The sequence below is a fragment of the Bolinopsis microptera genome, chromosome 1 (assembly GCF_026151205.1).
Source record: "Bolinopsis microptera isolate Bmic1 chromosome 1, MBARI_Bmic_1.0, whole genome shotgun sequence".
Lineage (NCBI taxonomy): Eukaryota > Metazoa > Ctenophora > Tentaculata > Lobata > Bolinopsidae > Bolinopsis > Bolinopsis microptera.
In genome coordinates this window covers 12585732-12598049 of record NC_087072.1, presented here as the reverse complement: position 1 = coordinate 12598049, position 12318 = coordinate 12585732, and the positions used below count along the sequence as shown (strand labels likewise).

General features: G+C 39.6%; 3 protein-coding genes and 2 non-coding genes across 7 annotated transcripts in view; 4 read left to right on the top strand and 1 right to left on the bottom strand.

Annotated features, from left to right (window-relative positions):
• Nucleotides 1-12318, top strand: part of LOC134820666 (protein PTHB1-like) — a 55797-nt gene that overhangs the window by 31684 nt on the left and 11795 nt on the right. For 2 of the 3 annotated variants that reach the window (XM_063831194.1, XM_063831186.1), the window contains exons 1-5: nt 7890-8063; nt 8216-8530; nt 8724-9291; nt 9451-9571; nt 9693-9878. In XM_063831194.1, coding sequence (XP_063687264.1) covers nt 7952-8063; nt 8216-8530; nt 8724-9291; nt 9451-9571; nt 9693-9878 — 1302 coding nt within the window. In that variant the 5' untranslated portion in view covers nt 7890-7951. Of the gene's footprint in view, nt 1-7889; nt 8064-8215; nt 8531-8723; nt 9292-9450; nt 9572-9692; nt 9879-12318 lie in introns of those variants that run through there. The other variant, XM_063831177.1, reaches the window with a different exon arrangement.
• Nucleotides 136-1746, top strand: LOC134820717 (KATNB1-like protein 1). Its single transcript, XM_063831281.1, has 3 exons — nt 136-336; nt 525-652; nt 968-1746. Exons 1-3 carry the CDS (start codon nt 147-149, stop codon nt 1169-1171), a joined length of 522 nt encoding a protein of 173 aa, XP_063687351.1. The 5' UTR covers nt 136-146; the 3' UTR covers nt 1172-1746.
• Nucleotides 1868-7543, top strand: LOC134820696 (NADPH-dependent diflavin oxidoreductase 1-like). The gene is made up of 8 exons (XM_063831228.1): nt 1868-2125; nt 2436-2643; nt 2877-3303; nt 3480-3711; nt 6091-6299; nt 6471-6606; nt 6784-7051; nt 7217-7543. Exons 1-8 carry the CDS (start codon nt 1982-1984, stop codon nt 7357-7359), a joined length of 1767 nt encoding a protein of 588 aa, XP_063687298.1. The 5' UTR covers nt 1868-1981; the 3' UTR covers nt 7360-7543.
• On the bottom strand, nt 10572-10643 carry Trnag-ucc (transfer RNA glycine (anticodon UCC)). The gene has a single exon. It is a non-coding gene; the product is annotated as a tRNA-Gly (tRNA).
• On the top strand, nt 11034-11105 carry Trnag-ucc (transfer RNA glycine (anticodon UCC)). Its single transcript has one exon. It is a non-coding gene; the product is annotated as a tRNA-Gly (tRNA).

Genomic DNA, 12318 nt, shown 5'->3' with positions numbered 1-12318 from the left:
CATTCTATCTTTAATCAAGAAAATAGATAACTTTGGAGTTGTATTGATTACCTTCAAAAGTTTAGCCTAACATCCAAAAATGTATTGTTGATAATTTGTAATGAATAATATAATGCCTATTGCTAAACCAATTAAAGTGTTGAAGGATGAATTATAATGACCAATCTACGAACATTGCTGTTCAACATCCAGAAATAGCAAATAAACTGAGCAGACGGCTGATCCAACTGCGTGCAGCACGCACTTTGTGGCACAAAGATATGAACCAATTCATGGACCATATACTGAGGGTTAATGACGATGGGCTCTCTTACGATGTCTTCCCTTGGATAATTGGTTAGCTTTTAGTCGAACATTTCTTTCTCTTCTTATTTTGGGTTTGACTTCAATTCGGTGCAGCCATATTCTAAAAGTAAAGTTCTATATATCAAAGTCATTATTGTAACGGTATATTAGAACCAGACAGAAACAAAGTGTGAAGGGCCTGGACGGAATATTGCGCGCTGATAATCTCTCCACAACAGGGCGTGTACGGAAAGGGGAGAAGTCCAGTCAGCCGGTCAGTATGGGAGCTTGTCAGGAGTTTATGCCTGTAGTTCTGAGGTTCCTGCACAGTGACAGAGACGAGCACCTTCACATTGCTCTCGTTATGGTATGTTGTAGAATGCAGGGGGGGGGGGGCACCTTCACATTGCTCTCGTTATGGTATGTTGTAGAATGTAGGGGGGGGGGGGGGGGGCACCTTCACATTGCTCTCGTTATGGTATGTTGTAGAATGGGGGGGGGGGGGGGGCGGGGGGGGGGCTATTTCGTACTAATCTCATCCCAATGTTTTATTCTAAGATATTTCTAATAATTTCAGGCGGCTTTGTTGTAGAGTCTTCGATATAATTAATAATTTGTATGTATCTAGTTTGTATTTATGTTTCAAGTATGGATTAGCTGGAATGTATCTCCCTCTCCTCAGGTACAGTCACTGCTGGAGAGGTTCTGGGACCAGCTGCTCCAGATGTCCCGGAACCACCTGACCAGTTGTCAGTCAGGTAACTTGGAGAGTCTGTACATGATACTGGTAACCACTGTGGAACGGGTCAGACAACTCACTTCTTGCAAGAGTCCTGAGGTCAACAAGGAGGCCACTGCTGCATATGCTCTGCTCGAGAAGTTGTGAGGTTGTGCACCCGGGAGTGTTGCTCGGTCAAACTGTCAAACATTGATTGATTAGATGGGTTGAGGTCCTGAATTGTGGTGTCAAACCATGCAAATAAATTGAAGGAGCAAGCAAAGTCATAATGTTCACATTGATTTGAAGAAAAGCGTTGCACTTCGGAATAAATAGCCATCACTAAAAAACTGACGAGTTTTCTGTCAGATTGTTGTATGGTTTGATTCAACTGATTGGGCGCATCAAGCCCTGGCCTTAATTTGATGTAAATATTTAAATAACACAGATTAGACTATAGATTTTTACATTTCTTAGATGATAGATATTTGTATTCCTACAATACGTTACTGTAATGCTTTTTTGTTTCAGTGGATTTTGTTGAAATTGTAGAGAGTGGTTCACACAAATAAGTTTTTATGAGTTGGAAATTAGTTTTTTTCAATTCTGCGGACATTAATTTAACTTTTTAAAACATCTCAATGAGATTATTTTTTGGTTAATGTCAGGATGATAATTGTTTAGATTGAGTAATTTGATACTACATTTAGATGTTATTGAACTTACATTTTTATCCAACTTAACGCAGTGTATTACTCTACTCGCATTATTTTTATCAAATAAAAAATCGAATTTTCTACTCTCTTAGATCTCTTAATTACCATAACTCGATTCTTGTAAAATTCTGATTCCCCGTTATGTTAGCAGGATAAGATGATTGGGACATGATCCACCCCAACCCCCGATGAGGACCAAATAAGGGCACTCTGTAGCCAGGCACCAAATAAGGGCACTCACTGTAGCCAGTGGCCGGTAACTATGTCGGAGCTGGTGGTGTTATACGGCTCTGAGACTGGTAATGCCCGGGAGCTGGCAGAGTATCTCTACAGGGAATGTGTTTACAGAGAGCTGAATGTGCGGTTATCTGACATGAACAGTGTCTCTCTTCAGGACCTTCAATCGGTTTGTGAGTTGTAACTTAAGCGGTTGTTATGGAGATTAATCAGAAGTTATTCTTCTTTTAACGTTAACGTAAAGTCTTCTAATATCTTAAATTGTCCTCTAAAATATATTCAACTATAATGTTATGTTCTAGAAGTCATTGTTTCGTTAACAAACACTTGTGTATTACGTAGTATTATGAAGCATGTAAGTGTGTGGCTACATCACATGACACTATTACATCACATGAGACTATCTCACACAACAAGCTACTGTAACTCACCACATATTCTCACATAACAAGGTACTTAACTGTAACTCACCTTCTCAGCGGACAATAGCACTGTTCGTGTGCTCCACAACTGGGGACGGGGAGGAGCCTAAAAACATGAGACTTTTCTGGAGACAACTCTTGTCCAAACACCTCACTCCGCAAACATTTTCCGGTCTCAACTTCTCTGTTCTGGGTCTCGGAGATTCTTCTTACGCAAAGTTTAATTACACCGCTAAGCGTTTGTATAGACGGATGGAAGGATTAGGTTAGTTTAGAAAAGTTGGCTTTGTTATCCAAAAAGTTAATAATAATAGTTAGTTATAACTACCATCGCGTCGATAATAAGATAATATCCACTACATTCTACACGCACAAGCTCAGTTTAACAAATTACATTAGATCGATGGAACTGATTTCCCCGTGTAGGTTGTTTCTCTGAGTAGTAAGTGAACCTTGTAGTGTAGGAACGTATATTATAATACTACAACATTTCGGCAGGAGGGAAGCCACTGTACACACTAGGATTATCTGACGAGCAGCACCCTGAAGGAGCAGACTACCAATCCTACGTCTGGATGGGGGAACTGTTCCAGAAACTGGGCAACCATCTCCAGAAACAGCTCTCTAGATCTTATCGTATGTTACCTCCACGGTACAATTTTACTATCAGTCAGGGGGAGAAAGGGGATGAGGTTGACAAGATAGAAACAGATGAGGAGGTCTCTAACGAGGTCTCTAAAGAGGTCTCTAAGGAGGTCTCTAAGGAGGGTACCTGCTCTAAAGACAAGCCGTTCAGCAGTGTAATGAGGGGTATAAGACGGGTAACGAGTGAGGAGCACTTCCAGGACGTTAGGCTGGTTGAGTTTGATATAACCGGGAGTGGGATCCTGTATAAACCTGGCGATGTTGTTTGGATATACCCCAGGTCGGTGGTTGTAGACTCTCTAAGAGTTCAACAAATGTATATTTAGTTCATTAATGATGTTTAGAACATGAGTTCATTTGAAGTATATGAAGAAAAAAAAATTCTGAAATTATACTGTGTACTGTTTAGTGTGTACTGATTATAACATAATGAAAAAACGCCCTAAATCCCCCTAGAAACACTAACGAGGACGTGATGGAAGCAGCGAGCCTGCTGAACCTGAACCTGGACTCAACATTGGAGTTTACATCAGCTCCTCCTGCTCCACTCCCTAAATCTCTGACTATACGAGCTCTTCTGAAGGAGTATCTGGACATTGCTTCCATTCCTTCCAGAGTCTTCTTTGAGATTTGCACCAACTTTGCTACTGATGAGCTGGAAAAGGAGAAGTTTGAAGATTTCATTTCGGTACGTTTTTCTTTTATTTGCCCTACGAGAACAAGTTTACATTTAACAAGAAGTTCAGTAAATATCACGAGATGTATACTGCTACTACAATCTACATTCTACATCCCACATAACGGTTTTTTAAATTGAAATCTTTCAAATCAATCAATTAAATAAAAATAAACACAATGGATTTACAAAATGTATCCTGAGAGTAAATGTACATTTATGTGTTCATAAGGTATTATTTACACATTACAAGAATCATTCCCTGCGTGCATTTCTGCACAAGAAGTTCAGTAAATATTTGATTGAGTAGGGGACATTGTGTTACCTGATAGTGGGGGAACTGGTTACTAGGTTAGATATATAGTTGACACGACACGCTTGTTTTACAACCGTTTTTTAATCATTCTGCGTACATTCTTATAGTTATTGAACGTTATTGGAATCAGTTCAAAATATAGAATAACTTGGCACCTATTTTCTGGCTTTCAATCTTATAATTGTTGAACTGTTACATTGGACAGATATATTGACATTTATTGTCTATTATATAGTTATATATTATTATATTATTATAGAACCCAAGCTTTTAAATCACTTAAATTCTATAATTATTACTTTATACAGCTATCATAGCTTGTAACGGATCCAAATCCTATCTGCTGCCTGATAATGAATGTATCTAATGACGAACAAGATCAACTGCTCGCCTTCAAGGGAGCAATATACCAGCTCAGCCCTCTTACAATCACACTTTCTCTGGTAGTAATCAGCCACAGCACAATTATCCTCGCCGATTACTTCAAGGACAGAGCCAAGTTTGTACCGAGTTTGTTCATGGGAATAGCACTCTCAGACATTCTCGCTGCCCAGGGCCAGCTGATAGTATCAGTGATAAGTATCCTGGTGTTCAACGGGGTAGTCAGCGAGGAAGTCCTCTACAGAAGTCTATACTACTACATGGCTACAGGTCTCCCCGGCTACTCCTGCTCCCGGCTCTTTAACATAGCTCTCTCCCTCACTCTCACAGTTCATGTCATTGATCCCTTCCGTCGTCTCAACACACCACGGTTAAAGAAGACCACTATGATCCTTGCAGCAACCATCACATTCCTCCACCTGTCTGATATCGCATTCTTCAACATAGCTGACCTGAAGTACAACATACAGAAGATACTATCCACCCCATATCTGGATCTGATGAAGTTTTTTGATATCCCGGGTGGGTTCACTGCTGCTCTCCTCTTCTGTGCTCCCTATCACGGAGGAGGGATCCAGGACTCACGGTGTTACAACAGTGGTCTCCAGCTGAACGGGTACACTGTCCTGGCAGCGTTCCTGCTAGACCATATCCTACCTCCCCTCCTTATCTTAGTCAGCATGGTATTACAAGTGGTTTACCTGAAACGAGCCCTCCCTGACACCACCTCCTCTCTAGCCAACACTGGTCGTCATGCCTGTATCACCATCGTCCTCGTCTCACTTACATTCTTTATCTGCCACATATCGTTTGTGATTGTTATGATGATAGGATCTCTAGTGTACAGATATCTCATCCTACCATCAGCTATCCGTCAAGGTAACATGTTGGGTCTCACTGAATTCTCCCTTCCTCTCATTAACGCTGCTGTTTACCCCATTATTCTTATTACAAGGAAACCTGAGCTGAGGCAGAGATACATCAACTTGTATAGGAGAGTGAGGTCTTGTTTTGTTCAAGAGGAGTGAGGTTTGTTGATCAAGACATTGGTGACGAAGATGGAAAGTAAGAAAGACTAATAATCACATACTGCACTGGGAGGCTAAAGTTGAGTAAGTAGTATTGAAGATGAGATACTTGTATAAGGCTGCTTGTTGTGGGAGGACCAGGAAATAGACGAGAGGTGAAAGTTAAAGAAAAGGCTGCTGACGAATATTATATTTTGATTGTTTGATACTGTGATGCGATTCATTTTTGTTTTGAAATATTTTATGTTATGGTTCAATAATGATTATATTGTTATGTTATGCAATGTTATGTTTAAATTGTTTACCAATGTTATATCTAATAACATGTTATTAGTTATAACATTAATTGTTATTAGCTTTGAAAGAAATCTAGTCCCCGATTCTGTATGTAACTGCACTAATTACCAAATAATAATTTGTGACCACTGCACTGGTCACTGGTGTTGATGAATCCCAAATTTGTATAAATACGACTTAGCGTCGTATCTCCTCTTATCTCCTCTTATCTCGATATCCTCTTATCTCCTCTTATAATCTTATCTCCTCTTATCTCTTCTTATCTCCTCTTATCTCCTCTTATCTCTTCTTATCTCCTCTTATCTCCTCTTATCTCCTCCTATCTCCTCCTATCTCCTCCTATCTCCTCTGATCTCGTCCTCCCCTCAGTTGCTTGGAAGAGAAGAGCTGTACTCGTACGTGTCCAGACCTCGTCGTACGATACTGGAGGTTCTGGGAGACTTCCACTCAGTTAGAGCTAATCTGGACATGAGATATCTCCTCGACTTTATTCCTCTTATCAAACCCAGGGGCTTCTCTATTGCATCTGCCCAATGTGTTGATAAGGATAGACTACATATTTGCATGGCTGTTGTCAGGTTACTATTATATAATAATTAATACGTTATAATATTATATTATGTTCTAAGATAACGACAATTCAAGAAATACGGGACAGGTGACATACTCCGCGACTTGAACTATTATACATATAATTTAATAATATATTTATATATTTACTTCTACCATCAAAACCTCGTATTGTACAGGTACAGAACGATAATGAAGAAAGAACGAATAGGCCTATGTTCGAATTACCTTGCTAATCTACCATTGAATTCTTGTGTCAAACTGTTTGCTGAGCCGGGGTCTTTCAAGTTTCCCACCGACCGACCCATTATCATGGTAAGAAGATTTCGTGTTTAAAATCAACCGATCTTGATTGTTTATTAGCCGTTTATAGGTTTTAGGTTTCTATATACTCCTTCAGTTTTTGAACTGTTAAATACATGCAACATGTATCATTACAAACATGCATCATTACAAACATGCCACATACATCATCTCACAACCCCTTTACAGATAGGACCAGGAACAGGCTGTGCTCCGTTTCGTTCCCTGATCCAATCCCGCGCCAAAACATCACAACAACTCATCCTGTTCTACGGGTGTCGGAGCGAACACCACGACTACTTCTTCAGATCTGAGTGGGACCAGATCACCAACTTGCAGGTCATCACTGCTTTCTCTAGAGATCAGGAAAGGAAGATTTACGTGCAGCACAGGATTGTTGAGCACAGCGCGCTTGTTTGGGGTGCGCTGGAGCAAGGTGCTGTCTTCTGCGTCGCTGGTTAGTGCTCACAGGGTTTTTACTTCATTGTGTTTTCCCGTCCATATTAAATAAGATTTAATTTACCAACATGTCAATCTTCATAAATCATTTCAAAAAGATCCTTTTTAATTTGATCTTTTTTTCTAATATATATTCAGTAATCTCACAACTTTAATCTCACAGGTAACAGTAAGAACATGCCTTTCCAAGTAAAGGATGCCCTAATAAGGGTATCAAGTGAACAGGGTAAACTTTCTAAGAGTGAGAGTGAGAAATATGTTGAGTCGCTCGTTAGAAACCGGCTCTACCAGACAGAGACTTGGTGAGAGATGTTCTGGAGTAAAGTTGTTAGTTGTTGTTGACTTGTTGACTTTGAAAATGCTCGTGACCTTTTGACTTTATGAGTTTATGAGTTGATATTTTTTATTATTTGGTCCAGATATTGGGTTTTAAGTTATTTGTTCATCGTTTATTGGGGCAACTTTTATTTAATTTTATAATCTTGCAACTCCATCTGAATATAATTTGTTACTTTTATATGAAAATTAGGCAATCGGTACTTAACAATACTGATTCGTTACTCAACAGTTTCAAAGTATTTCTTGAACATATCAGAAACGTCATTATAAGCCTGACTTAGAAATTCAAGCAAAAGATGAGGAACACAGCTCAGTTCCGAATGTAAATTTGCTGAATGTTTTTTTAGAAAGGAAACAGTGTCATTAAAGAACAAGATTGTTGCTGTGCTCAAGATAAATGTGAGCTTATTAAATCAGAGATTAAAACTAAAGTGTCCATTGGTTACAATATTTATTGCTTATAAAGACCAAACTTAGAAATTCCCCTCATTACACAAAACAAATTATGCAGTAGTATGTCTCTGTTCAACTCATTACTCAAAACAAATCATGCAGTAGTATGTCTCTGTTCAAGTCACGGGAATGGTGGTACGTGCACGCGGGAGCTGGAGAGGATTATGATGCGTGCAATATCTGCATCGGAAATGTGGATAACAGTCCTGATGGATTAGGTGAGTACGTTTAAAATCTTTCTTTTCATTAATGTTTGGATATTTATTGCAATCTGGTTGAGATTCTTCTAAAAAATGCTGTGCGATTTGGCACACATTATTAGCTAGAATACCTCTCTGGAAGCCAGCATCATAACAAGACCTTATTTCAGAAAAGATAATAGTTGGCTCGCTTCAAGGAATTCTAAGAATCTACTGTCCACAAACCAAAGGAGGGAATCACGAGGACATGATGTTAGAATACCAGACAGATAGCCCTATTTTAGGGGTAGACATTGGGCGACTAGTTGGGGACAGTGGAGTGTACCTAGCTATACTGCATCCTCGTAAGGTAGTGGTGTGTAGTGTGAGTGTGGATACTACCACTAAAGATACCGGCACCTTTTACAACGTTAGTCAGGTTTACTCCCATAAGTTGGAGAGGACTGCGTGTAATATGTGCCTTGGTAGTTTTGGCAGTGTTAAAAGTAAGTATATTATTTTGTTTTTATATCGATTTTTTGTTATTTCCCGGTTGGACAGTTCTTGGCATTGAAATCAAGATTTCCGATTTTGTATGAGATTTTAATTTTTCGAGTCTGATAAGAATCTATCACAAATTTTCAATTTATAAAATGTATCTAATCTTCAAGCTGTGAGTCATCTATTATCTTATTTCAGATAAAGATTTCATATGTGTCCAATCAATGGACGGCATGCTATCATTTTACGAGCAAGACAGTTTCGCGTTTGCCAGGTTCCTCCCCCAGTTTCTGATCCCGGGTCCGCTCTGTTATGTTCCCTCAACAGACACCTTCATAACCTCCTCTTCCTCCAACTTTGTAGAGGCGTATAGGTACCAGACATTAGCCGTCAGCACTGAGTCTGAGAGCAAGGACCAGATAAAAACAGGGGCCGGTAAACGGCTCAGAGTTGACTGGAAAACTAACATAGGGGACAACGTGGTGGACGTTAAGATATTTAACTGTGCTGACGACAATGCTACAACTATATTCGTGCTGGGGGAGCACAACTTGTTCGCTCTGCGCGAGAATGGTGTAATCAGATACATGAAGAAGTTTGATTTTAACCCCAGTTGTTTCGCGCCGTACGCTAGTCTGAGCGAGGGTACGGTGAATATGTTGGTCGCTAACTACTGTCGTACTTGTTACGTTTGGCAGGATACAACTCTCGCTTGGAGCTCTTCTTTTCAACATGTCCCCGTTTTTATTGGGGTTCTTAGTGTCGGGTTTGTACTGGTTCTTACTTCTGTTGCTATTACTGAGTAAACTCAGATCTAACCTTATTTGTGTTTTGGTCGCTTTCATGAACGTTATTGCGTGCGTCCACAGTGACTTGAAGAACAACTTACTTTGAGTATTTGTTTCCTGTAATACTGATGTTTCAGACAACTGAGAGGACACATAGTAACGTTAGATGAGACGGGTAAAATATACGTGTCTTATCTTGGAACGGACCCGTCCTTACAAACAGCTACTCCTGCTGAAAATAGAGAAATTAATTACGATGTGAGTTATCTTTCTGTTTTCCTAGATCTTTCTTGTTTCTGCAACTTGTATTGTTCAATGTGCCTACATTGCATAAGTACCTACACCTAATGTCGGTAATTTAATTTCATCCAATATTCAGGAGAAAGATCAAGAAATGGCCAAATTACAGCAAGTAATTAGAGATTGCACGAAACCTATTGAGCACGCTCCCAAGGTTACAGATCAGCCTGACTTCTCCATATTTGTAGACCCCGTCAATGGGTTGGATATAGTGGGTGTAAAACACGAGGAGTCAGACACAGAATACCCTACTGTAACCGTAAAGGTTAGTTTTCAAAATATAAGTTGTCAATAAAACACGAGATACTGGAACAGATTGGGCCGGTCCATGTTGATGCGTTTAGTTTGCGTAACGCGCGCTACCTTTTTCACAATTAAATGTTCGCGTCTGAAGTGGTCAGTGTGGGAAAATCAAGTTGTTGCCTGCCTATCTCTAGTCTGGAACTCGCGGGTTTGTCTTCTAAATCTATTAATTTCTTGTTTCAACCGGGCAGGCAATAAGAACTTGAAATCCAAATAATAAGAACCTTAGCCGAGTATTTTCTCGTGCATATGATAGTATCGGTTATGGGCTGTTATTACTTTTTAGCATTGTTCAGAAATTACAATGTTATTACTTGTTCTAATATTTGACCTGCGCTGCAACATCCAGACATGTCTTGCTTTATAAAACTGACCATTCATCAGCTTGATTGCAAATAATATGCTAAATTGTCTTCCCGAATTATCTGTTCAAATATTTGTAATGTATGTTCACCCGGCTGGTTCGTAAGCATCTTAATTAGATGTACAGTAGACTTTATTTCTTAACTCAAAGTTCTCTACAACCGCTTAATCTACTATGCAACTTATGCTTTCGTGGAGATAACATCTCATAATAACTTTTTCGATAAGAGTGGTTTGCAAATTTGTGAGTTTAACCCAGGTGTTGACCCTACCTGGGTAGCAATAAAAGACTTGCGATGACCGGGAATCGAACCCGGATCCACTGCTTGGAAGGCAACGATGCTGACCATTACACCATCATCGCATGATACATGTACATAATGTTTCGACTAGATTCAAAACAATTTTTTTTGAAGTATGTTAATGGAATTTTCTTTTGTCAATCTAATTGGAATTGCTGCAACCATTGTGGACGATTCTTTAGCACCAATCTGAAGTGAGGATAATTGTAGTGTTTGAGTATTTGTAGTGAAATGGTCAACATGACGGATTTCCAAGCAGCTAGCTGACCCATTTTCAAATGCCACTGTCAACTTCAAACTTGGATTTCACCGTCAGATCAAATTTTTTATAAAAAATGAAATTTTTCTAATATTTTATCGAAACATATCTTAATCCACTAAAAATAATAATTGCAGTTTACACGTGGCTTATATTTCTTAATCGACACAAAATGTTCAATATTTTTACTCATGCGATGATGGTGTAATGGTCAGCATCGTTGCCTTCCAAGCAGTGGATCCGGGTTCGATTCCCGGTCATCGCAAGTCTTTTATCGATCGTCTTAATTGCAATCGTGTGGATTCGAATCGATGCTTAGGGGGGGGGGGGGGGGGGGGGGGGGCCAATGGCATAAATGGAGAAAATGGAGAATTACTCATAGGTTTTTCCATTTTCTCCATAGAAATAGTCTCCATTTTATGCCATTTTATGCCATTTTATGCCATTGAAAACCTGAAAAATTTAGAATTTCGAGAAAAATTATTTAAAAAAAGATATTTTCGGCCAATAATGAAACAGAGTAAAAGTGGTTTTCAGAAAACTTTGAAAATGTGACTTAGAAATGTTCGGTCCGAGTCATTAACGATACGTACCTCCCGTATCGAGAGCTCCCGATTCCGAGCTCCTGTTGCAAGGAGAGGCCTGCCTTCCGAGATCGCATACCTCTAGTCCAAATTGTGTATCGAGGGGAAGGTGTGGACTTCGAAAAACCGAAAAAATATTTTCGGCAAATAATGAACAGAGTATCATGAAAGAGGGGAGAAAATGGTTTCAGAAAAACTTTAAAAATGTTGACTTTAGAAAATGTTTCGGTCCGAGTCATTAACGATACGTACCTCCCGTATCGAGAGCTCCCGATTCCGAGCTCCTGTTGCAAAGGAGAGGCCTGCCTTCCGAGATCGCATTACCTCTAGTCCAAAATTGTGTATCGAGGGGAAGGTGTGGACTTCGAAAAACCGAAAAAATATTTTCGGCAAATAATGAACAGAGTAGCATGAAACGTGGAGAAAAGCGGTTTTCAGAAAAAATTTGAAAAATTTTGACCGAAAAAATATTTTCGGCTTATAATGACAAAATAGCATGAAACGTGGAGAAAAGTGTTTTTCAGAAAAACTTTGAAAAATGTTGTTTTAGAAAATTACCCCTCGGTACACAATTTTGGACTCGAGGCTTCCCCACGGTAATGCGATCTCGGAAGGCAGGCCTCCCCTTTGCAACACGAGCTCGGAATCGGGAGCTCTCGATACGAGAGGTACGTATCGAGAATGACTCGGGCCGTAAATTTTCTAAGTCAAAATTTTTCAAAGTTTTTCTAAAAACTACTTTTCTCCACGTTTCATGCTACCCTCTTCATTATAAGCCGAAAATATTTTTTTGGTTTTTCGGTTTATCGAAGTCTGCACCTACCCCTCGATACACAAATTTGGACTCTAGGCTTTCCCCTGGTAATGCGATCTCGGAAGGCAGGCCTCCCCTTT